General features: G+C 48.1%; 6 protein-coding genes across 6 annotated transcripts; 2 read left to right on the top strand and 4 right to left on the bottom strand.

Moving 5' to 3' along the window:
• Positions 1–5: 5 nt before the first annotated feature.
• Positions 6–1,461, top strand: GGS22DRAFT_132905 (uncharacterized protein). The gene is made up of 4 exons (XM_047958513.1): positions 6–108; positions 271–598; positions 695–1,064; positions 1,146–1,461. Exons 1-3 carry the CDS (start codon positions 84–86, stop codon positions 942–944), a joined length of 603 nt encoding a protein of 200 aa, XP_047819541.1. The 5' UTR covers positions 6–83; the 3' UTR covers positions 945–1,064; positions 1,146–1,461.
• Positions 1,462–1,896: 435 nt separating this feature from the next.
• GGS22DRAFT_187989 (uncharacterized protein) lies at positions 1,897–2,564 on the top strand (the record flags this gene model as incomplete). Its single annotated transcript, XM_047964667.1, has 3 exons — positions 1,897–2,135; positions 2,216–2,281; positions 2,336–2,564. The coding sequence occupies 3 exons, from the start codon at positions 1,897–1,899 to the stop codon at positions 2,562–2,564; spliced, it is 534 nt and encodes a 177-aa protein (XP_047819540.1).
• A 207-nt stretch (positions 2,565–2,771) lies between these two features.
• On the bottom strand, positions 2,772–4,109 carry GGS22DRAFT_199890 (dihydroorotate dehydrogenase; the record flags this gene model as incomplete). The annotated part of the gene is made up of 1 exon (XM_047966357.1): positions 2,772–4,109. Exon 1 carries the CDS (start codon positions 3,810–3,812, stop codon positions 2,772–2,774), a length of 1,041 nt encoding a protein of 346 aa, XP_047819539.1. The 5' UTR covers positions 3,813–4,109.
• Positions 3,924–6,741, bottom strand: GGS22DRAFT_161673 (uncharacterized protein). The gene is made up of 3 exons (XM_047961127.1): positions 6,218–6,741; positions 5,989–6,155; positions 3,924–5,934 (listed from the first exon to the last, which is right to left on the bottom strand). The coding sequence occupies exons 1-3, from the start codon at positions 6,467–6,469 to the stop codon at positions 4,407–4,409; spliced, it is 1,947 nt and encodes a 648-aa protein (XP_047819538.1). The 5' UTR covers positions 6,470–6,741; the 3' UTR covers positions 3,924–4,406.
• A 494-nt stretch (positions 6,742–7,235) lies between these two features.
• GGS22DRAFT_161669 (carbohydrate-binding module family 48 protein) lies at positions 7,236–11,351 on the bottom strand. The gene is made up of 4 exons (XM_047961126.1): positions 11,136–11,351; positions 10,759–10,894; positions 8,936–9,362; positions 7,236–8,865 (listed from the first exon to the last, which is right to left on the bottom strand). The coding sequence occupies exons 1-4, from the start codon at positions 11,156–11,158 to the stop codon at positions 7,871–7,873; spliced, it is 1,581 nt and encodes a 526-aa protein (XP_047819537.1). The 5' UTR covers positions 11,159–11,351; the 3' UTR covers positions 7,236–7,870.
• Positions 11,352–12,028: 677 nt separating this feature from the next.
• GGS22DRAFT_161661 (uncharacterized protein) lies at positions 12,029–16,838 on the bottom strand. Its single transcript, XM_047961125.1, has 6 exons — positions 15,674–16,838; positions 15,559–15,584; positions 15,395–15,499; positions 14,136–15,339; positions 13,946–14,065; positions 12,029–13,801 (listed from the first exon to the last, which is right to left on the bottom strand). The coding sequence occupies exons 1-6, from the start codon at positions 16,169–16,171 to the stop codon at positions 12,677–12,679; spliced, it is 3,078 nt and encodes a 1,025-aa protein (XP_047819536.1). The 5' UTR covers positions 16,172–16,838; the 3' UTR covers positions 12,029–12,676.
• Between the last annotated feature and the right edge of the window lie 6,299 nt (positions 16,839–23,137).

Genomic DNA, 23,137 nt, shown 5'->3' with positions numbered 1-23,137 from the left:
CTCATCATAGCTAGGTGCCTATTCATTCTATTCTTTATTTTCCATTATAAAGAGATTTAAATTTTACGAAAATATTGAAGAATATGAGTAGCGACACCCCCCTACTCGGTGAGTCTACCCCTATCTAGGATGGCGATGATGTAAGAGGCTTGGTCTATAAGCCACCAAACCGGATATCCGTAAAATCTCAAATGAACGAGACGAATATGAAAAGAAGTCGGAGTTATATTGTTCAAAGAAACCGCCCTCACAAGCCAACACGTTAATCAGGTCAAGACGCAAGTGGTCCTCACTACGAAGATGAGGATGAGCACCAGACATTCGTGGAGAGCTGGAAGTCCGGATACCACCGAGTCCAAACGGCAACATCTCGCTTCACCAACTCCCGCACAAAACACTGGATCCTCCTCGTCCTCATCATCCTCGACGTCGCCGGTATCTTAAGCGATATCTTCATCGCCCTTATCACATGCGAGATCGGTGTCGAAAACGACGAATGGGTGGCCCCCACGAGAAATGCCTTGACCACCTTCTCGTTGGTCATGAGTTGCATCTTCCTCGCGGAATTGGCCTTGTCTGTGTTCGCCGATGGCTGGGGGTGAGTGTCTTACGTCGTTCGGTCCGATGCGTTTCCCGGCTGCTTACCCATTACCTACTCACCTGCTTATTTGAATGTTTGCTGATTCTTTAGCAGGTACTTCCGGAGCTGGTTTCACCGATTCGACGCCTTCGTGGTTGTGGCTGGATTTGCCGTCGATATGATCGAGAATAATACGGCGGAGGAGATCGCCTCGTTGATTGTTATCTTGCGATTGTGGCGCTTCGTCAAGATCGTCGATGAGTTCTCCGTCGAAGCCTCTGAGGAGATGGAAGAGATGCGCAAACGCTGCGAGGATCTGGAGTCGCGCAACGCAGCTCTAGAGGCGCAGATTGCGCAACGATAGTATGTTCCTACATAAGGTAGTTTCCGCACAGCGCTCATGGTGTGTCTGGCATACCTTTCGGTCGTCGGTGGTTCAGAAGTAAGGTTATGGCTTGACTCTGGAAACCTTGATGCGATAGAGGTGAGTAAGAAATAACAACGTGGCATATTGAATTTTGTCATCCCATCTCTATTGAACTTTACTAATATAGTAATCGCATAGTACCTTGCTTGACAGAGATTAGCTAAGGGCGCTAGTTAGATGATGTCTTCAATATCGAGATACCCCTTTTTATCGTTTCGCTTGGTGTTCCGCTCACAACTACCTTTTAACAGCTTGCCAAGTATACATCGGATGACAACTTTATCCATGCACAGTATCGAGGTAGAAGCAAACATACTTAGTACCTAAGTAGTGGTGATGACGCTCGACATATTAAGTTCTTCAATCCTATCTTCGGATGGTAGAACTCTACTACCAACCACATGATAGCTTCGTATGTGAAGCAAACTGCTTAATCACCTACCTAGTAAATAATAGGTGGCAAAGGTTTGCCCTGCCCGTCTGAACTTTGGTTCGACCACGAACTTATGCTTACATTTACCTACCGCTGTCACGTCGTCGCAAAAACTCTACTTCACTCTAAAACTCTTAATGTGGCAGACCGTTAAGAAATGGTTAAATATTCACAGATTGATGAGTCTTCATAAAGATCCTTCAAGCCACCAACGGACGGCCATGCATTAGCGAACTATCATCTCTTCTACGCGTCAACATTAGAACTCATTGCCTCCTTCCCAGATTATTTGAGCCCAAGAATGGCTGCTTCTAATTCTACATAGGCTAGTTTTTCCTCTTTTCCCTTCATCATACATATGCTCATATGGCCTTGGTTGAGCACCCGCTCCTTCATTCTTACTAGATAAACATCCTACACTCGTTTTCATACATAACATAAAATATTTTAAACACCATGAAATCTATCATACTTTCAGCAGTCACACTTCTGGCCTCTGTCGCCTTAGTGGATGCTGACACAACGACTGCGACTTCAACCTCTTCGACATCGTCAACTACTACTACAACATCCGCTACGGTAGCAACGACGACCACAGGATGCGCCGCCCAAAATATCGTCGACACTTGTCTCGATACTACTGAGAGCTACGTAAGCCTCTGCGGTACAACAGACTACCAGTGTCTCTGTGACAAGTATGTCGCGATCGTCATGTACGGTGTCCTATACAAATTTCGCGCAACCGATATATACGGAACTGACTCTACCGCGATAGATGCTTCAACAACTGCCCCAACGACCCCCGAGGACCGAGCTACACGCAACAGAGGGATAGTTACTGGTTAGTCACGCTACCTCAGATGAGAGCTCCGCATTACTAACATAACGAACACAGCCAAACCGCCAGCCTCTACGCCACCACCTCCGGAAATCTCACGATGAGCCGGACCATCACTCCCACCTCGGTCCCGGCTGCCACGACGTCCACCAACGTCATCATAAAATCCATGGACGCATCCGGAACCGCGGCAGCCACCGAGAGCGGGAACGACGCACAGGAGCGGATCACCCGCGTCGGGGGCATGCTCGCGGGTGTTGCCGGCATCGTGGCCGTTTTCCTATAGACTGCGGTCTTCGTGGGAGAAATAAGAATAATAAGGAGTAAGGGAGTTTCTAGGCTACCGGTGATTTTACGCGTGGTTGACTTGGGTATCCGTGGATATTCGAGGAGCTGGATAGAGGACTAAGATTCCTAATAAAAACATTGTAGTGTATAGTTTCGATATTTATATATTAATATGCTCGTTACTTTATCTTATAATATGTCCCTTTCACCATCTCCCTCGCAACCCCTTTTCAATCTCCGCAAAAACATCCACCCCCTTCCTCCCCAACGCCGTCCCCACACCCACTACCGCCGCGCCAACATCCCTCATCCGTCTATACCCATCCGCGTCTCCCACACCACCCACCCCAATAATCTGTATATGCCTCGTCTCCGGCGCCTCATCCAGCATCTCCCTTAACGTCCTCACATTCCCCAGCGCCAAAGGATGCAGCGGCGGTCCTGCCATCCCACCGATTCCTGTCCCTGCCAACCTCGCATTAACTCCCCCTCCCCCTTCCCCCTTACTACTCACCTCACCATCAAGAACCAAACACGACCCCAGCGTATTCGTAGCCGTAACAAAACTAACCGGACAAACCCCCTCAACCACCACATCCCTCAACGCCTCCACAAACCCACCAAACTGTCCCGCATGCGTAAACGGCGCCGTCTTAACCCCCCACGGAACCCTCCCCCCTCCCCCATCCTTTACAACCTCCCTCACAGCCCTCAAATACCCCCCCAGCGCCACCGCATCGTACGCCAGCGGCGGAACACCCGGTATATTAGGACAGCTAAGATTAACCTCCATAGCAAGCGGCACCTGCTCCCCCACAACCCCCTGCGTCCTCGCGATCCGGACATAACACTCCGCAACATCCACCGGCGACCCCGTGACCGAGACGATGAACCCTTTCCCCGGCACCCCGGCACCGTTCCCCTTCGCTGCTATCGCTTCGATGAACCCGAGGTACGAGTCTAGCGGGATAGGGCTATATCCCAAATTATTCAAGCTCGCGGTCGCGGTTCCGTCATCCCCGGGAGTTGAGACTTGTCCTGCGGGGATGTTGGTATCGGGGTTGAAGAAGGAGTATTGGTGTTTATCCGGATCATGTGGGAAGCCGGACAGAAGCGCTGTACGGGTGGTTACGGCGCCGGTGGAGGGGCACTCGTATAGGGCTGTTAAGTCCTCGAGCGTTGTTGCCCATGGGTTGGCTGAGTTGACGAGGGGTGGGTTGATGTTGAGAGGTGGTGGGAGCGACATGGTTGCGTTAATGTGTATTTGGTGCTGTTTGATATTTACCCAAGATATTTCAGAATATACGTAATATCTATTAAATTATCTATGAAGGAAATATACAAAAGTATAGGAATATCATGGCTTGAGATGTATGAGTCTACATGCGATAGCGGGGTTCACTCAGCTCGAGATAAGATAAGCATATAATCCAACCCCTATATTCTCCCCTTTACAAATAATAGATCAGCCCATGAAATCACACCAACATATTATAAATACCTGAGTTAGGTAGATGATAAATGATGAATGGTAAATATCAATTGTTATCTTACAGCAAGGCTATGAGTTTCCGGTAAATCTCCCCTAGATAAATAATATTGTGTTGAGCATTTGAGTAAGGCCGCATGAACTCCTTACCTTGTTAATCCGTAACAGCTAGTATCACTTCGCCACGCCTCCTAATTTTAAGAAGATGGCAAGTGTGTGTTAATGTATACCTAGATAGCATTGGTTTCGTAAGAAGCAACGCTACACACGAAAATTCTCTTGCTCTCGGACCCGAATACAGATCCATGAAAAAAGAAAAAGCGGGCTTGAGTAGATCCCAGCAGCCATGTCTCAGCCACCACGACGGCCACCGGTGCTCATCAGAGTAATCTTCTGTTTCTGCTTCTTCTTCTTCTTCCCGCTATTAGTCCCGGGCCCACTACTAGACCCAGCACCGCCCCCGTCGAGATCGAAAGCCTCCATCTGCATTGCTAAATCGGCAGCACCGAGAAATTCGTCATCTTTAAGCCAACCGTCATTAACCTCGCTTTCTGAAACGGGTGCTAGTTCGGGCGAAGCAGGAATAGCGCGTGTCCCCCAAATCGTTTTTGACGTCGAGGGACTTGTGGACATATCCGCAAGTTGGCTGAATCCTGGCCGGGGATTCGGTGGAGTTGTGCCCTCGACAGCACCGAGCGGCTGGAAGTCCTCTGAATTCATTGTCGGTGTAGGATCGAACTTATCTCCGTTAGCCTGGTCGAAATGTCTTCGAGCACTACGGCCGATAGCCGAGGCCTCTAAGCGCTCCGCCTGCAATCTCTCACGTTCTTCCTGTGCCGCCTTGTCCCTGTGTACCTTACGCCGGCGCTCTAAATCGTCCGAAAACGTGTCTAGGATATCCGAAGGTACTATGTCTGTCCAATCGCACTCCAGGAAGCTCACAACGCAACCGTGAGGAATATGTCCTAGATACTTGGCCCGCTTCCTTAATGCGTCATCTACCACATGGCCAGTAGAAATGTGCTCGACACGTGGAAGTAACGTCGAGGGGAAGTTGGAGAAATCGCCAAACTTAGTCTTTAAAATGCGAATGTCTAGTGGTGATAGGTAAAGGTGCGGAGGCGCTGAGTAGAAATGAAACTGCTGCTTGGCTGGCTGCTTTGCCTTTATAGCGCTCGTCGGCAATACTTGCACCTCTTTGTCCAGGGGTTCTCGGATCTTGTCTTTCGCTGTGTTAATAGCCCTGATAGCTCGTTGTGTCCAATCCCCTTCCTCTACCCCAAAATATTTCTCATCATCCAGTGCTTGTTGCCGCAAGTTATCTATCTCCTCGTTGTATTGTTCTACCACATACTCGTTAGTCCCTTTCATAATTCTAGCATAATCCAGGACGTTTGCTGCAAAGTGCCAAGGTATATCCTCGCCCATATTGACGATGTCCGGACCTCCTTCATTTGGTAGAGCCAAGGTAGAGCCCGCATCTCGAACCATCAACCTCAATACGACATCTTCTCCCGGCCTTGGTAAGGAGCACTCCTGGCCAGCATAGAAACGGACCGGTTTGACTTCGGAAAGTCGAAAGGAGTCTTCGCATATAGGACATTTCTTCCATCGCGCCTCCTTTCGCGGGCTCGGCTCATCATCGTTCGTCGAGTTCATGAATCGCAATAGACACGGTAAGCAGAATATGTGGCCACAGCGAGCCATGCGGGGAGCTACAGGATCTTCGAGGCATATAGGACAAGAGGTGGATTGCGATACGGTCGAAGCTATAATCTGGAGTACATCGGACCATTCCAAATACTTATCGGCATCTGCGGCTTGTAAGGAGTAGTCTCCGGTAGGCGAAACTACGAAGCGATAGTTGGCATGGACAAATCTGCGCTTCTGTCAGCATGAGATGACAATGACCCGACATTTGGAATAAACGCACCGTGCCTTATCAATAGAGTGGTAGCCGGAACCAGGTCCCCAGGTAGGATGTCTGCGACTCGATCTAGAGTGGTGGTAATCGTGGTGGTGGCGCATTGGAGAAGAGAAATCTAGTAGATGGGTAATGGAGGTTTGCCCTCGGCGGCTTGAGGCGTTTCGTAAAGCACTCTATTTCAATGGTTCAGCAGGATATTTCCTTAGTCTATTTATTAGGATTATAATCATCTTACGAGCTCGGCCATCGCGTCATCCTCATCCGGTGGTGCGATGTCTCTCAATGGTCTTCTTTGATTCCGGTGCTGCTTCCTCGACGCTTGTCCTTTTCTCGGAATTGAATTTGAAAACGACGGGCTCGACAGACCAGAGCGGCGAGAATTAGACTCGAAGTTAGGAGTAGGAACCGAGATAGGTTGTGAGTTTGTGATGTGAGCTGCTGGAGATGATAGGGACTTCCCTCCCAAATTTGTCGAGCCAGAACTCATTGTGATAACGACTGTCAAAGCCAGCCGTAGTTAGTCGATGAGTCGGATGACAACGGATGAAGCAGAAGGCCAACGTCTAACGACGTCATGAAGCCTTAGCTGTCCCCCAGTATCAATCAAGAAGAGAGAAAAGAAATGAATAGATGCAATAGATATTTAGGCTACCGAGAAGAGTACAAAGATTCGCTCGTCAATGATAAATAATTCGATTGGTTGTCTGATAGTTTGGTAGTCGGCTTTGCAGTTCGAGGGGTCCAGGATGGACGGACCCCGGAGGTTTGAAGAGAGGAAGAAACGGAAGAGTCACACGGCGGGGCGAAAGCTAAGTGGTGATTTGATGTCACTCCAACGTGGAACCACAGCGCTGCCATCTGCTGACAGGTGCAACAAGGATAGGGGGGGGGCCGACCTTTAAATAGAACCAAGTTACCTCGATACATAGGTACATGATATAAGTACTGCTAAACTAACACCACAATGCGCACCTTCCATCATAGCAATTGAGAATTACTAGGTATATTTGCCATACAAATGAGTCATTTCAATGTTCGTTTGAAAATAATGCACTGTCTATCTTATAGTTTAGATAGAATACGCATGCAGTATATACGGCGTGGTGAAATAGTATAGGGCAATTAAATATCAATTATAGGTAATAACCTATTGGCTTAGAACATCAACTCATGTGAAATCTTGGAATTACGAAGGAACAGAATCCAAAGAATTATGTAGTGTAGTCTTAATCACAAGCACGTATGAAAAGGGGCTCCAGGAATATTCATCTATTACTGTAAGTTGCTTTTCCGCAATTTTCACATTACTACGCCGTGGGTCTCTCTGCCTCGGACGATATGCTGGGTTTCCAATGGATGTCCTGTGCCTATACCCTAGCTAGGCATTGCCGCCAGTCCACCACGAACAAACATTCCCTATTGCATTTCGTAATCCTAGCTTTCGCCCTTCTCAAACGACATAGACAGTAGCCCGAAGTGTCGAATAGTAAGAGGCATCAATCATAAAGGTAAGGTGAGGTGAGGTAAACGCAACCTTCCAAGCTCAAACATTGTTCGTGAGGACGTAGCATGAATCACAAGTAAAAAGAAAACAGTGAAACCGTACAACCGTAAAACAACATCAACCACCTAGCATTTACCGTCCAAAGCAGCGTGGGGCCTTTTCTCGCAAATCGACGGCAAGATGGTATTCGTTGGCTGGCGGTTGAGAGATGCCGACTTAACGGAATTATATGTACAACAATATGCCTGACAGCGAATAATACCCTGCCAGCACCTATCGCGGTGAGTCGACGCAAGATGGGGAATCATGAGCTCCAGAAAAGAAAAGAAGAATGTGAAAACAGTACCGAATAAGTACCCAAAGCAGAGGCCAAGCAATTTACACTTATTTGTTAGAAAGCTTGCTTTTCACCTTGCCGAACAGGGCACTGAATCGGTTCTTCTTCTTTTTCTCGACCGATGCGGAACCGTCGGTCGCCTTGGCGCTACTCGAGGTGGTAGCATCCGCAGGGGCAGCTGGCGTAGCTGGCGCGGCGGTCTCGGTGGCTTCGGTAGTCTCGGTTGGCTTAACTTCGACAGGCTTGACTGTTTCTTGAGTGCCGTTAGCTCCGTTGACTCCGTTGGCCCCATTAGTGGCCGTCGATTCCGCAGCTGCGGGAATCTGAATCTCCGAAGATTCGCCAGCAGCGTCCTTCGACTCTGTCGGCTCGCTCTTCAACGGCTCCTCGACGGCTTCCACGGGCTTGACCTCCTTTAGGAGCTCGGTTTCAACAGCCTTCTTGTCCTCGACAGCTTCCGTGTTTGCTGCGGCCTCAGGGGCCTTTCCTGCTTCGACAATAGATTCCTTAACCTCAGCGGGTACCTCGGGCGAGACTTCCTCGCGAGTTTCTTCCTTTGTCGTGGTAGCGATCGCATTCTGTACTGACTCGGGAAGTTGCTCCTTGATCGGTTCGGGCAGGGTGGCGGCAGCTTCAACGACGGACGCTTGTACAGTTGAAGCGGCACCAGTAGCCTTCTCGACAGCAGCATCCTTAGCAGCAAAGGCGCCAGCAACCGCAGCACCACCAACGGCGGTAGCCGCGGCAGCAACAGAGGCAGCGGCCTCTCCAGGACTAACGACCTTCTCCGTCTTCTCAGTACCCTCACCAGCTGTACCTTCAGAAGTGGAGGGTGCTTCCTTCACCTTTTCAAGAAGCTCGTCCTCAACGGCAGCTTTATCCTTCACCTCCTCGGGAACAGCACTGGCTTCGGGCTCCGCATTTGCCTTTTCTTGGCTTTCTTTTACCACCTCGGGAACCTTGGTCTCGATGGGTGCGCTAGCCGCTAGAGCAGCAGTCGTAGATTCCGGCGCAGCAGAGGACAATATAACAGGAACACCACCTAACATGAGACTAAGTAAGCGCTGACACATAGTGCGCGAGGGACTGTGAAGGGCACCAAAGAGACTTACCTGGAAGTGTGTCGCTCTTCTCATAGGACTCAGGGTCCAGCTTGACATTGTCTGTAGGGGCGGCAGCTGCGAGATTTTCAGGGATCTTCTCACCCGGGGCCAGCTTAATCGGATTGACAGCGCCTGCGGTAGCCGGCAGGGGGTTCACGGAAAAATCACCACCCTTTTCGGTCTCGGCGGGGGCGGAGGCGGCAGGTGTTTCGGGGAAAGTTCCAGGCAACTCCTCAGCCTCAGCCTTCTTCTCCAGTGGCACATCAGCGGCCAATGCAGCGGTGGTAGAATCTGGGGCGACGGAGCTCATGATGGCGGTAGTCGCGGGAGCTTCCACAATAATACGTTCCGGGGTCAGGACGTTATTCTCGTTCCCACTTTCGTCCACTTCCTTCGGCACAGTGTGGTCCGTAACCCAATTGCCGTCAACAACAAACTATGACAGAAAAGCGAAGGGTTAGTTCGGTATAAGAATATAGTAGGTAAGACAGGACTAAAACTGTGTCTCGTGGGTATAGTCTAGAAATGGAATTCTAGGACAAGTAAAAAAAAAGAAAGAGAGAAAGTAGGTAGGATGAATAGGTTGGAAATTTGTGGGCTGTGGGTATGGGTATAAGATCGAAGGGTTGCTGAACAATGACAAGTCTACCTAATGCAGGGTGCCGCATGACCCGAAGCACAGCTCAGGGAGCCCAGGGCAACTGGAGCCTCTAGCCTATTTAAATAATAAGAGACCAGCAGTAACTGCATCCAGGGACAAGGTTTCTTAAGGTTTCTTTTAAGAAACGAACGCAAATCAGGACAGGTTAAGCCTACTCCAGTCTGACTGGGCTGGGAGCTAGCTGGGGGGCATGACGGTGTTGGGACGCCACAATGCAGCTCGCCTGCTCATGCACTTGCAAGTCCCCGAATAGTGACGTTCGAATTTGCTCAGATACCTAGACCTAGGTAGGTACCTAGCAGGTCGAGCAATGGCACAAGACCTTTGCAGGGTGAGAATAACAAAGACGATAATGGTTTTAAGGGCTGATCAGGGATAGATGAGGGGGACTTGATGGGGATGAGAATGGGAATTCGTTTGTATCCCCACAATCTCCATAATCCCCATCCCCATAACACCCATAGCACCTCCCATAGCACCCTTAGCCCCTATAACACCTATAACACCCATAACAACCCCTCATAAGGACCTAGGCAGCTAGGGCAGCTAGGTAGGTAGCTGAGACCGAATCTGTGATGGTGCTATGTCACTCCAATACAATTGACCTATCAGAGTGGAAGCCCACACCGCTTCGTTGCATTCGTGATCGACTTGCGTCATACGAAGTTCACGGAGTTATGTTTTGCATCTATGGGACACAAGGCGGGGTCCAACGGCTTTGAAGCTCCCTGTGTCCACCAGTCCATCTGTCCAATACATAACAATCATGTATCGTCATGTATCGTGACAGCTGGTGAATAGGAATTGTGGATGCGCAATACGCAATAAGGGGAATTGAATGTGCAACTCGACAATTGAATGTCTACCTAATACTAGGTAGGCACTGTCGCACATTCGGTATTATCTTATCCGCGAGGTAATGTATGTATGTGGGTGGACATGTAGGAATTCATCATTGCGCATAGCTGCCTGCCTAGGACCTGGGTACGATATTGTAGGAGGCTATGTTATCTTTATCACAAGAGCACCTTGCGCTCTTCCGGGTCCACCTGTTATCAACGGATGGCAGTAGCAGGGGTAAGAGGGATAAGGGAAGAAGAGGAAGATCCGGATAGATTGGACAATTAAAAAAATAAATAAATACTGCGAAAAAGAGCGTATTTAGACGAACCTTATAATAGATCTTTTTAGAAGCATCTTGAAGTGTCACCGTTTTCTCGAAGCGATCGTCGATTTTTTCTAGCTTTTCTGTCTTCTTCCAATCATCGAACGTGCCTGTCACGTAAACTTCGGACGCAGGATGTTCCCTATAACAATAATAGATGAAATATATCAGCTAAAATTCTATACAATTTTGATAATTTGATAGAGGATGGCCAAGTGTGCGATGAACATAAACATGGATGTAATAGGTGATCGCGTGCGGTGCTAGTGAATCTTGACAACGATGTGCATCAGGAATTGACAGATTCCAAGTTCGCAATTTGAGATGCGCGCGCAGAAGCCAAGGTGAGGAAAGGTGAATTGTCGTGTCTAGTAGATACTTACCACTTGAACAAAAAGCTTCCCATCTTCAACGTTGTATTAAATTAAACAATATAGAAAAAAGATAACAGTAGGAGGAGAGATGTGTTAGGAGGATTGACGTTCTATGTCTCGGTCGCTTTGAGGATGAAAAAAAGAGAGAAATCCGTGGCGGGAGCTTCCCAAAGTCTTGTCTGGAAGCCTGCGGCTCTCAGCGCGCTGTAAGGGAGGTACTAAGGACCTAAGGTAAGGCCGGGTAAGCTTATAGGTACCTACATAGGTACCTAGGTAAGCTAATCCAATGAAATAGGTCCGATCTATCGATCTTTAGACCTAGAGGTCCTAGCACCTAGCGGTAAAGCGGTAAGACCAACCCTCAAGACCCCACCCATGCAAGTAGATAACGTCAGGTACCCGATACCTTCACACATGTAATGTTGCGTTATCATCACCTCAACACTGATAGACAATCTCCAACAAATTTCATTATGCACCTAACATTTTGAAATCTGAGTAAGAACTCACTACAAGGTACATTCATAGTACATACATATACCTAATATTTTATGTATCATTTACACCTATTTTATGATTCATTCGAACTGTTCATATATTAATACTCGCTTAAAATAAAAGAACGTCGAATTCAGTCTCCATGTGTCAGATACAAACCTCTCTATTTCCACATCCGGAGCAAATATTAGTCCAATTCCCACCTTTGCGTTACGTCGAAGCTATCCCATGCCACTATCCGTCATGGAACCATCTATTTAATTCGATTTACTCATGTACTGTCCGATCACATGTAAGAACCCGTCATTAGTTATGTCCGAATAAAGCCGAGCCAAGAAACTGTGCAGTAGTCGTGCTGAATTCGTCACAAAGTCACAAAATCACAAAATCAATGAACTCTCAAGTTGTTCCAACTCGCTGTTATATTCCTTGTTATCCATCATGGCAACGCCGCATAACATGCCGAACGTAAGAATACACTCATTACCCGTCGTTAATCATCCTCAACCAATATGGCGCGTAGGCAGTTCCGGAGATAAAGACAGAAAATAAACCCTTTCCCCAATGGTCCGTGGATATTCGAAAATGGAGAGAAATAGGACATGCTCCTCCCCGAACACCCCCAAAGTGCAGGTAGACAAATCCCATGCAAATACCTCTTTTGCTGTAAGCGCGCCCCCCTTTTTTTTGTCTTCCCTTGCAATGCGTTTCTAATGGTACAAGTGTATCTCTGACCTCCCAACCTTCGAGTCTATAGTTAGGTATACATGACACGATCAAGAAGGAATGTAATTAGAGAGACAGTAAAAAAAAATAAGACAGATAAAATGGGATAAATAGGGATAGAGAAGAAATATAAAAAAATCGAAATAATATAAAAATTGTTTGAAAGAAGTGAAAGTGAGAAGTGAAGGTAAGAATCAAAAAGGTGTAAAAAAAACAAGGGAAGAATATAGAAATACAGGAGAAAAGAGAAAATCGAAAAAAGGGGGAGAAATAAAAAATTACAACCGCCACCCGCTCATCGTATATTCCTTCCCCCTTTCTTCCGATTAGAACCACTTGTGATTGCCGCGTTCCTCGAGGTTCTTCAACGTCCTCGTAGCATCGACAAGCAGGCGATTCTTGCTGCCGACAGCTTCGTCCTCGAGCCTTCTTCGAACCATGCCAACGATCGCCATGGTCTCCTTCCGGCCCCGCACGTTCAGCGCTTTCTCCGAGCTTAAGTCGGCCACCATCTTAAGCCACCTCATGGCATCCCGCTCCCCTTTCTCTCCAGAATTAGCATTAGAGTGGTTGTGGTGGTGGTAAGAGGAGGTCAGGTCGGACCCGGTGTTGTTGCCTCTGACCATTGCGCGGTGTCCGAGCGCCCAGCAGATGAGTGCGCATACGTACATCCCCCAATAGTCCGAGATATCCAACATGTGCCAGCTCCCATCCCAGCCCTCCTCTTTCTCGAGATTCGAAATAACAGTTGCGTTTAGTACATTATGGTTGCTGCAGTCGATGAAGGCCAGAAGAGCCCTAGCGGCGAATTTTACAGCGACACCGGCGTGGAGGTTGTTGCACCAGAGTTGGAGACGCCTCTTGTGCTGTTGAAAGACCTGAGAGGACGCCACCTTTTTTGAGAAAAGCCAGGTTTCGCCGCTAACCGCGAGTAGGTCGTGGAGAGGTGTATAATGCAACGCCAAATAAGTGTTCCCAACGGCAGATCCAGGAAATAGTCCAGTGATCCGCTCGGTAGAACTTTCGTCTACTTCTGCCGTGAGATCTAATATGGAAGGGCTGGGTCTCTTAGGTAGCCGAAGCGCTTCCGAAGCTAAAAATACAGTTTGGTCGAGGTATGGCGCATCAGCTACTTGTTCGGCAGTAGTTTCGCCAGATAGGTTGGTAGGTTCCGTGTTCGTTGACCACGACCCGAGCAGGACTTCCCAGGATTCTGATGATTGGGCGGCCCAGAGGTCTTCGGTTGGTCTTATTAGGGGAATAGCGGGTGTCGTCGACATAGGAAAAGGTTTCATTAAATGTTGCTGATAATACACGGATGCGTGGACATCCAAAACAAAACAAGCGGCCAAGAGTCTCCGTCGTGACTCGTTATCAATCCATTCGTTCCATCGGTCATGACGCGTTGAGGTTGAAAATAGTAAATCGTCCGGCATTTGGTGATCGGCCATCTGTGAGGAAGAAGACGTTGAGTATGGATACCATTGGCCAGTAGGAGAAGAAGAAGAAACAATGCTAAAGAGATGATCCTGAAAAGTAGAGTATATGAGATGACCAACAAAAGTAGGGGAAATAGGAGAAGAATGCGAACTTACCCGAGTGTATACTGACTGGAAGGATTCCGACGAGCTTCTCGACGCACTTCGTCCGCGGAACCGCGAGTAGAGCTCGCAAAGGAGAATCGCTTGCATGACTTGGAGGTTCCATTGGGTACACTGCATCTGTTCATTTAGCGCTTATTTTCCACGAGAGGAAGGTCTTCTAGGCCGGGCGGGTTAGACTTACGGTCTTAACCTCCTTCCAGGCGAATTCATGCAATTCATTGCCTCGGATACGATCCTCCTTGCTTTGAAGAAACTGCGTACCGACGGCGGCCATGGCACAGCGCAGGACCTCGTCAGCAGCAGTTTTGGTGCTCTTGCGGTGGACTAATGGGAAGAGAGTGTCGAAACGCTTCCAGTACAGGTCGATGTATCTCGGGATAGCATTCCGGACGTGTGGTGACAGGGTGTTCGCGGTTAGAAAGGTTGTCCCCCCGAGTGGTCCCAGGAGTGAGGATCCTTTCTGACGACCCGTCGAGGCAACGCCGTGTATGGGTGGGGCTGCAAGGGTGACTAAATTTTCAGCCGGTTGAGCGGACAGTGAGATGGTCGGTGGGGTCGGACTACGAACTGAAGAGTAGGGGTTGTATTGTTGCGTGTGGTCGACGAAAGATGCGTCGTCGGAGAAGGATAGCGGCATGCTCATCGTGTGATCAAGCGCTGGTGCCGTCGGGGAGAAAGGTGTCCCGAAGAAAGGTGCCGTGGTGGCGATGTCAAGCCCACCACCAGGGCTATGTATGCTATGAGAGGTCCCAGAGTAGAGGCCGGTACCATGCCAGTCTGATGTTGGCGACTCGTACCCCCGGGGCATATTATTCCTCCTATGGCTAATTTCCGAAGGGGTAGAGTAGTTGCTCTCCGAAGCAGATGACGGCCAAGGAGAGCCGTCGTGGCCAGCGTGGACAAGACCTGGAGGCATACTGTTGTCAGGTATTGTCAAACTAGGTAAATTTTGGGACAAGGCCGCTGTGGTATCCATGTAGATGGGGAATGGAGATGAGGTGCGAGGTGTGAAGCCTATCTCGAAAGGAGTACCTGTGACTGGTGACCCCCCAATACTCGGGGGCGGGTTACTGATAATAGAAGACAGCACATAGCTATGACCTCCAGAAGGGGGATTAGAGGTTTGATAACTCTCACCCCGACCCGAATGCTGGCCACTGCTGTTACCCTGGTTACTCATTGATTGGTATGGAGGCTGGCTAGTTGTGAAGGCCACACTCGACGACATATCGGACGGGTCAGTCATCGCTGATCGGGAGCCAGAGACGCCACCCATCGATGAAGGACCATGGGTCATGTAGCTCATGCCAGGTGGTCCTTCTGCAGATGGTGGCCGGCTGCCATCTTCGCCTGTGCCCCTTGATAACTTATCGTCTTGATCGTTGCTAGCACATCAGTTCAGAAACGTTGTCCTAATCCCTAATATAGCAGCCTACTTACTGCCTTTGAGCGTGACGCGCAAGCAGGTCAGCTCTGTGAAACGCTTTATCGCATCCAGGGAAAGTGCAGGAATGCCTGGGAGTCCCATGACTCAGTTGGTGGCGCCTACAACTCAATGTTTAGTAACGTACGCTGCTATGTTCTTCATAGCCAGGATGCTTCACCTAAGGTGTTCTGCTCTCGTAAATGTCTAGTCGTCGATGTAATCAGCATTGACGACGTCTTGCGTACTAGGTAGATACGGGATGGTTGGTTAGGTTAGGTAATTAGGTAACTTACCTTAGGCGGTTTACATATTTCGCATGTGTGAACTGGTACGCCCTTCTTCGCTCTACTAACACGTCTCGTGATAGGGGTCAGCTTGACGGGCATGCTCCCTTCGCCCGTAGCATTCCCCATTGGCCTCGATGGCATAGACGGCGGCATGCCTCCTCCGGATGACGAACTTTGGGCGTGGCCTCCGTATCCACCAGGATCCATCGACTCGGAACTAGTAGTGCTCCGCCTACTCACAGACGCCGGTCGTGCTGATGATGTCGACGGGGACGACGTGGTTGCTGTAGATTTAGATGAACGTCCTGAAGGACCGCGCCGTCTTGTTGGGGCTGGAGTTAGTCTGTCGTCTTGATCTTTTGACTTCTCATGGCTCGACGTTGCCGCACGGGAAGGATCTTGACTTTTAGATGGCCCGGGTTGGATGGAGCCGTCCTCGTTCTTATCTATCTGGGTGGTGTCCTCTTCGTCCCCCATATCCATTATAAACTCAAGGCTAGTCATGGTGCAGAGAGGCTCAAAATGGAAACACACACAGCCCTGTTAGATTTGGATAAATAAAGAGTATAATGATAGAAATAGTCACAAAGGGTAAGACTGGAGATGGGGAGGGGTGGGATCTGTAAAGAAAGGGCAAGGCTAGAGAGACCTCAGCCTTCTAACTGGTGGTAGTATTCAAGCTGGTTCGAGATGTGTCTGGTGAATAGCATTACCTCCGTCTGCGATGAAACGGGAAATGCCAACAGCGAAGCAAGAGGTAGGCTGAGCTGCATTGCTATATTGAGGTACTCTTAAAGGGCCGAAAAGGCACAAGCAAGCATGATGGAGGACAGATGGGCATGGAGAAGGTAAAGTGAAGTGGTCAACGAGAGTTGTCGGTCATGTCCAGGCAGGCTGGGTGAGAATCCGTCCGCCTGGCCATGCACCTACCTAGGTACGTAGCTGCAAGTACGTCGTAGTGTAAGGCACCCCTGCCATCAGCTGGGCTGCATGGGTATGGACGAGGGCGCGCGCGACATGCAAGGTACTGGTCCTAACGGTAGTGGCTCATTTCGACTATTTACGGGATATCCTCCATGAATAGTACGTATACAGAGTATACGGCAGTACTATGCGCTTGCTGGTTGCATACCATAGATATGAATCGCGCTTAGATTAAACTGGTTTCTGTTTCTGTCATTGCTGTTAAGTAAAGGAATTAAGGAAAATAATCCTAATATGTACTCTTGTCTCCGCTAGAATAGTATCTCGCTTACGGTACATAAGCAATTAGTTTCTAGCAGCATAAAGACTGCTCATTGTGTACGTAGATATGTAGGCACGTATGTGTAGGCTCGAGACATACATACATAAGGCGACGTTCCGTACCGTAACCCGATAGACTGGGCCGCGGCAAGGAGTGCCATAATTAGCAGGAGTCGGGACCCCTGGACGTCAGGGCAAAATCAGAGCGTGGTATCGGTAGTACGATACGCACATGTCCTGCACGCTCCATCGCAGATTTAGACTTAAGAACGCGAGTATCTCTTGGTATCTGTTCCCCGGAAGCCATACTGAGATGATATTGAGATTTGTATTGAGATGTGAGATAGCGCTCTGTGTGGAGAACATTAAACCATTTTTGTGATGGGTTTTGCAGTCGATTATTGCTGTCTCTTTCAATCAAATTCTGTGGATTTGCTTGTGTAGTTTTCCGGGGAACCGTCCTAGCCCATGGTCGGCTCGAGACGATGGATGACCAATGCCTGCTAGAGCAAGAGCGGAGTACCTATACAGGTCCAATTCCAATCTGACAGACTTATGAGCCAAGGGGGCGCAGCTACATAAGCGTAAAGATGTAATGGCAATGCATGAGACGCGGTTCATGAGTAGTACTAGTACTGTATAACACCACACATAAAAAACGGTGTACTTCCAGACTCGCAAACTCGCAGCCGGAGACCACCGCCAGTGTAGTTTTTACGGTTCAGATGGTTTCACGGCAGGCGTTCCCACCATCCACCATCCACCCTACTACCGTAGTATGAATTGCGAAGATTATGATACCAGAACGCAGATCTTCACCGGAGGATCCGGCTCCAGAGAGTCGGTCGCCTTCTGATTCGCATATATGGTCCGCTGCCGTTGAAGGAAACAGCCGGCGCTTCTGCCGCTTATCCAGACTCCAGAGCGCTGCATAGAGCAATTCTGAAACACCACGCCAAAACGATGGTAACTTACCTACCTGCCTATCTACACGGCTGACTCCCTAGTGCTCATTAGCAAAAACTTGAAAAGGCGATATCTCCGGAGTCACGAGACATTGGTATAAGAAAGACAAGAATAACAAGCAATCCCCAAAATAAGCATTGATTATAAATCATAGATGTCGGGGATTTCCAAGATTTCTTAACTTCTTCAAAGCTTCCCCACGGTTTGGCGAATCCATCGGCTTGTTAATGGCACAGGGGGCTCTGTGTTCTGTCCGTTCGGGGCAGATACATACCCCTAGGTATGTACATAGGTACATATTCTGGGGGAGCATGTTTGGGATAATAGACAGACAGTGAACAGCGAACAGTATAATACTGTCGTTTTTGCTTGTTAAGTTCCCTACGTTACAACCTAAGCTTTGCACGGCCCGCTGCCCAGGTGTAAGACTAGGGGTACATGCGGGGCGAATCCTTCAGGCTGGAGTTCTCGTTCTCATTGGTCTGCCTTTTCCAGCTCGACCCGTGGTAGGCCAGGATTATGGATGTACTGGTACCGCAAAAGGGGGCTTGGATGGACTTTGGAAGGGCTAATTGGACAAAATCGTTAGACAACCCACTTTGCCCTACTGCGAAGCGATTCTATTAATAACTGATAGACGTCACTGGCATTAAGGAATTAGAACGGATACTAACACCTGTATCATCGTATCATAAGTGTGGTAGTAAGCCTAGACAGCAGCCCAGAGTAGAATATAGATGGCCCGGACCAATGCAGAACGATGGAGAAAAATCAAATAAACATATTTGAGTAAGCAATCAAAGCTGGCCAAGGCTAGGGATCTACTTCGATATGTTTCATGATCGCGTGTATTCAGATGTGGCGGCTATTTCGATACCAGACGCCATCGGCAGTGATCCGAAGAAGATTTGCGATAAGGCGAATGGGGTCCAAAAAAAGCCACGAGAACTGGTGGTCTCTGCTTGTATGTCAGTAAGTAGGTACTATCGAAAGGGATGGAGATAAACTAAACACCGACCTATTAGCATCGGCATACTAGGTGTCTACCTAGGTGTCGACCTAGATATTTAATGAGTTGGGGTCTAGATGAGTTTCATTCCAGGTACATACACATGATGCCGAGGGATGACCTGCATAGAAGCGTGTGAAGAATGTTTCTCCCGACCTATCTTCACGGTCAATAAGCACGATAGGGCAGGATAAGGCAGGATAGGGCCGGATAGGGCTGGCAGCCATTGGAAGTCAGGAAGGGTACGTAGATTAATAGAGCAGGATTGTACATGTATCGATCAACTAGACACCTCCCTCGGCACGTAATAGTCTTACACAACAGGGTTCCCACGTTTTTTCCTTCTCGACGCATGTCGTAGATACAGTGTTTTGTATGAATCTCTTTCCGGTGGTGTGTTGCAAAGAAAACGCCACTACTATGTAAGACGGTTCTTTCATCGAACCTTCTTCCCCCGGCTTCCACAACATTCAGGTGTGGAATTTGCGGGATCGAACGGCGACATATCTGATGCAAGTGCAAACGGCATGTGGCCATTCTTAGCAACATCAATCAATTAATCAATTGAATAGCAGTTGCCCGCAGCAATTTGTATAACCTCGGTGCCTAGGTGCCTAGGTGCCTAGATACTTGGTAAGTGCCTTAGTTTAGCAATCACGGAATATCGAATCGTTCTTGCCCCACTTGCTATAGATTCTGCACCCAGCCTCCTTTATACATATATTTATAAAGTACCTGCCTTAGGTAGTATATGCCTACATGTAGTATGTATAGATTTGTGTACGTTAAACTTTATATTGTAATGTTTCTAACTTAACCCTATCCAATGTTTCAACTTTTCAACGTCGCAGGGAATAGTAAGTTAAGGTTATGTAACACGAGTTGCCCTACTTCTACCTAGGTAGGTACAGACCTTTTGCTTAGACAGCGGGCGCTTAGGTGTTATTTTTAGGCAGGCTGCGTTGGTGTGTATGGATGTATTGGCGTATATACTAATATACCACCTTCATTACCACACACCTACATTACCACCACATGCACTCACTACATGCACTACATACACCACATACATCATATACACCTAACTACTTTGTACTTACCTTCTACCCTCCTTTACATCGTTCATCATTCATCATCTCAAATCCGGTCGCCAAAATAGCTCCCGTCCAACATGTTTGTGTGAGCCTTCGAATGTCTTGGCTCTGCCGCATTCCGCATCTGGCTCCGAACAGCCACATTTGTGTGAGTGCCCATAACCAAAATGGTTCTTTCTTCCTGCAAGACTTCTAATAGTGTCCCGGCCAGCTCTTCTCTTTTCGGCGACAATCAAGCCAATGATGCCATATAAGGCAGCATGTCTTATTGTATTATGTTCTTATCAGCTGCACAAGCGCGGTGTGCCGTAGAATCCTACATAATCGCGTGGTACTCACTGCCATAACACGAGACATGCATCATCCACCGATATGACTGGTCGGAAAACGTGCCTATTCTTCCACCTCAACGTCATCTCAACACTCAAAACTCTTAAAACTCTCTCTCGACTTTGTCGGTTCCACATTGCCGCGGTATAGCGACACGAGATCTTTCAACTTGAGTGATCTAGAGTTATCTGCATGTCTTCGATCCTCATTCTAATTCGGTACTAAGTAGATGATAATATCTACCTACTAAGTATGTAGGTAGGTACCTATATACCTAGGTATCGCGGCAAATGTGCCAAGCCTGGCGTTGGCTGCCGGCTCACCGCGTTGTACCTTGCATCTGCTTCGTCGACTATATCGAGTTCGACTTAGCCTCGCTCCATGGGAGAGAAGAGAAAGCAATATTTAGACTCTTGCATACTAATCCATCGTATAGCACCCCTACCGGTCCGACAGCCTTGGGATATGTTCATTATGGCGATTACCGGCTGGATCGGAGCTAGATCACGGCTGTGCTTGGCATGTCCCAACGTCCTCTCTGTTTCTAGACGGTATGTGTTTTTGGAAGTATCGCCTAGTATCGCCTCGTAAGAGTTACACTTTCTCGGAAGTTGACTCTATTTCTAGGTCCGAGAAACGGTGAGGTTATTTTGTCGTCCTATCGTTTGGGCTTCTGTGGCAATGATACAGGTTCATATGCATATGGTCGTCCGTCGTCCGATGTCTCTAGTCGGAGAGTGGACCTCATCAATGAATATTCTTAGTTCTCCCTCCACACCGATGCAGTAGTACGGGGATAGAGAAAAGATGGCTTGGAACATGTTGGGGGAGGTGACTCTCGGAACGCCACCCGAATACTCTCGATGGCTTGTAGAGGAAGCCTACATGCCTAGGCAGCGTCGCCCCCTGAGTTTCCAATACTGCGTCCCGCTTCTAAGACCCCATCTTCACACCACAATAACGCATATATTACGTTTCTCTTCTGCATTGGCCTATCGACTTCCAGAGAAGCATGTTCTTATCCTGAAACGGGCGGGTCCTTCTGTACAGTCACTAAGCACCTGGAATAGCTTCGAGGGGAGTTAGGATTTATTAAGCAGGACGAATACATCGTTGTTCGCAATTTCAACATATTCAGTATCTATTAAAGGATATACTATTATAAGTCGCTTTTCTTGGTACTACTGCTAAATAGCATACAAACCTTGCTTAATACCAACATATATCAAATCAATCCGAGCGAGGTATGTCTATTATAAGTCCAAGGTAGTTCACAATCTAGCCTCATCTGTGTTAACGTCGTAGGCATCTGGTTCCTATGTGGAAAGGCTCTCGATTACTGGCATGTCTCTATACCACCTACCTATGCAGGTCAATACTAGTGGCCCCTGGGGAAGCTTATACTGCAAAAGGCATGTATAGAGTAATTCTAGCCACCTACGCATCTAGTATCCAGACATACAACCACCAGTTCGGGGTACACATCTCGAGAAATATGCCCCATCCTGTCGTAAATTGCAACCTTCAATTTACCTATACGTCTGAGGCTTATATTAGTCGGTGTGTGGGGCTACGCTGATGAAAGGGGCAACTTGACACTACTGACTGCCTTACCAACTTTTTACCAATACTCTAAATCCTAGGACTACTCTCCAAGACCGGCCTGGGATCCCAGATACTTGAGTTTCAGCTTCTGATACAGCTATCCTGGGTTATGAGCTGTCTGGCAACAGTCTCTCTATGGATACGCCCAGAGCTACCCCTTGCCTCAGAGCCTGCCATCACCCCTATCCTACAATGTATGAGATCGTCTCGTGGCTTATACTACCACGTCTATCTTCGCTGCTATATACCCCCCACGTAGTTCGGTTAACTGTGATCATCCTATCGCAGCTTCTCTAGTGCTCCTGTGGAATTTAAATCTAATCAGTTGGGTTACATACGGCACAGCATTGCGACGCTTGGTACGACGACGATATTAAACTCATATATGATGGCGATTCCAAACACCTAACATAGTCGCCGAATATACATTCAAGTATTCGTACAAGCACGACTATTGGTAAGGCTACAAGCTTTTCTACACCTCGCCACTCGACAGCGTGATAAGCTTGACGATCGCCTCAACGACTGGCACGATCTTCATATCAGCAAGCATGTGAATTTTAATATACCCTTGACATGACGGTATATCTTTCCTATGTAGTGTAACTCTATAAGGTAGCCCTACATAAACGAGAATGCCTACAGCAAGTAAGAGGCACGTACTGTAAGGTTAGGAAGAGCTATCAGCCATATTGTATAAGCCACTGTTACATTTATTGCACAGGAAAACGAAACAGATGGCCGCGTGGATGTGTCATACGAGATTACTTGCTTTACCGTCCATCGTAAACGATATCGGTGCTCAATATCCCACGCTCACCTTGTCGTCGAGGCTTGGAATATGGCCAAGCTCTACAATATAGAGGATCCAATGGGCTTTGGCTTCATGTACGTAAGATAGTAGAAACCAGGAGGATCATATGATAGGTGGATAGTAGTGAGGGCCTCACTTCCCCGACGCACATAGCAAGAGGATTGAGAGCTTACCTACACCTACATACCTACTACGCAGATACCTATAGGTAGGTAGTTAGGCACTTACATCGCGTCTCAGTACTCTACACTCCCCGTTCATTTGGTATATCTATAAAATATTTAGGACTCGAAACCCTTCATAGATCAGACTGCTGCTATGGCACTCAATGACGAAGTTAGCCATTAAGTTGTTAAAGGGGCAGAGCGCATCATCCACGATCCCCACAGATAGCCCAATCAGCAGCA

Source organism: Annulohypoxylon maeteangense (assembly GCF_022496945.1).
Source record: "Annulohypoxylon maeteangense strain CBS 123835 unplaced genomic scaffold GGS22scaffold_7, whole genome shotgun sequence".
NCBI lineage: Eukaryota > Fungi > Ascomycota > Sordariomycetes > Xylariales > Hypoxylaceae > Annulohypoxylon > Annulohypoxylon maeteangense.
The sequence above is the reverse complement of the archived record's forward strand: the minus strand, read 5'-3'. Positions and strand labels throughout refer to the sequence as shown.

Excerpts from the sequence above, each read along its gene's own strand:
- GGS22DRAFT_161673 (XM_047961127.1), bottom strand. The coding sequence starts at position 6,469 with ATGAGTTCTGGCTCGACAAATTTGGGAGGGAAGTCCCTATCATCTCCA. Across the intron at positions 6,156-6,217 it reads ATGACGCGATGGCCGAGCTC|AGTGCTTTACGAAACGCCTC; the intron begins GTAAGATGATTA and ends CCATTGAAATAG. Across the intron at positions 5,935-5,988 it reads CACTCTATTGATAAGGCACG|ATTTGTCCATGCCAACTATC; the intron begins GTGCGTTTATTC and ends ACAGAAGCGCAG.
- GGS22DRAFT_161661 (XM_047961125.1), bottom strand. The coding sequence starts at position 16,171 with ATGACTAGCCTTGAGTTTATAATGGATATGGGGGACGAAGAGGACACC. Across the intron at positions 15,585-15,673 it reads AAATATGTAAACCGCCTAAG|ACATTTACGAGAGCAGAACA; the intron begins GTAAGTTACCTA and ends ATCGACGACTAG. Across the intron at positions 15,500-15,558 it reads ACGAGAGCAGAACACCTTAG|GCGCCACCAACTGAGTCATG; the intron begins GTGAAGCATCCT and ends ATTGAGTTGTAG.
- GGS22DRAFT_132905 (XM_047958513.1), top strand. The coding sequence starts at position 84 with ATGAGTAGCGACACCCCCCTACTCG. Across the intron at positions 109-270 it reads TAGCGACACCCCCCTACTCG|GTCAAGACGCAAGTGGTCCT; the intron begins GTGAGTCTACCC and ends CACGTTAATCAG. Across the intron at positions 599-694 it reads GTGTTCGCCGATGGCTGGGG|GTACTTCCGGAGCTGGTTTC; the intron begins GTGAGTGTCTTA and ends ATTCTTTAGCAG.
- GGS22DRAFT_161669 (XM_047961126.1), bottom strand. The coding sequence starts at position 11,158 with ATGGGAAGCTTTTTGTTCAAGTG. Across the intron at positions 10,895-11,135 it reads GGAAGCTTTTTGTTCAAGTG|GGAACATCCTGCGTCCGAAG; the intron begins GTAAGTATCTAC and ends TTATTGTTATAG. Across the intron at positions 9,363-10,758 it reads CTAAAAAGATCTATTATAAG|TTTGTTGTTGACGGCAATTG; the intron begins GTTCGTCTAAAT and ends TTTCTGTCATAG.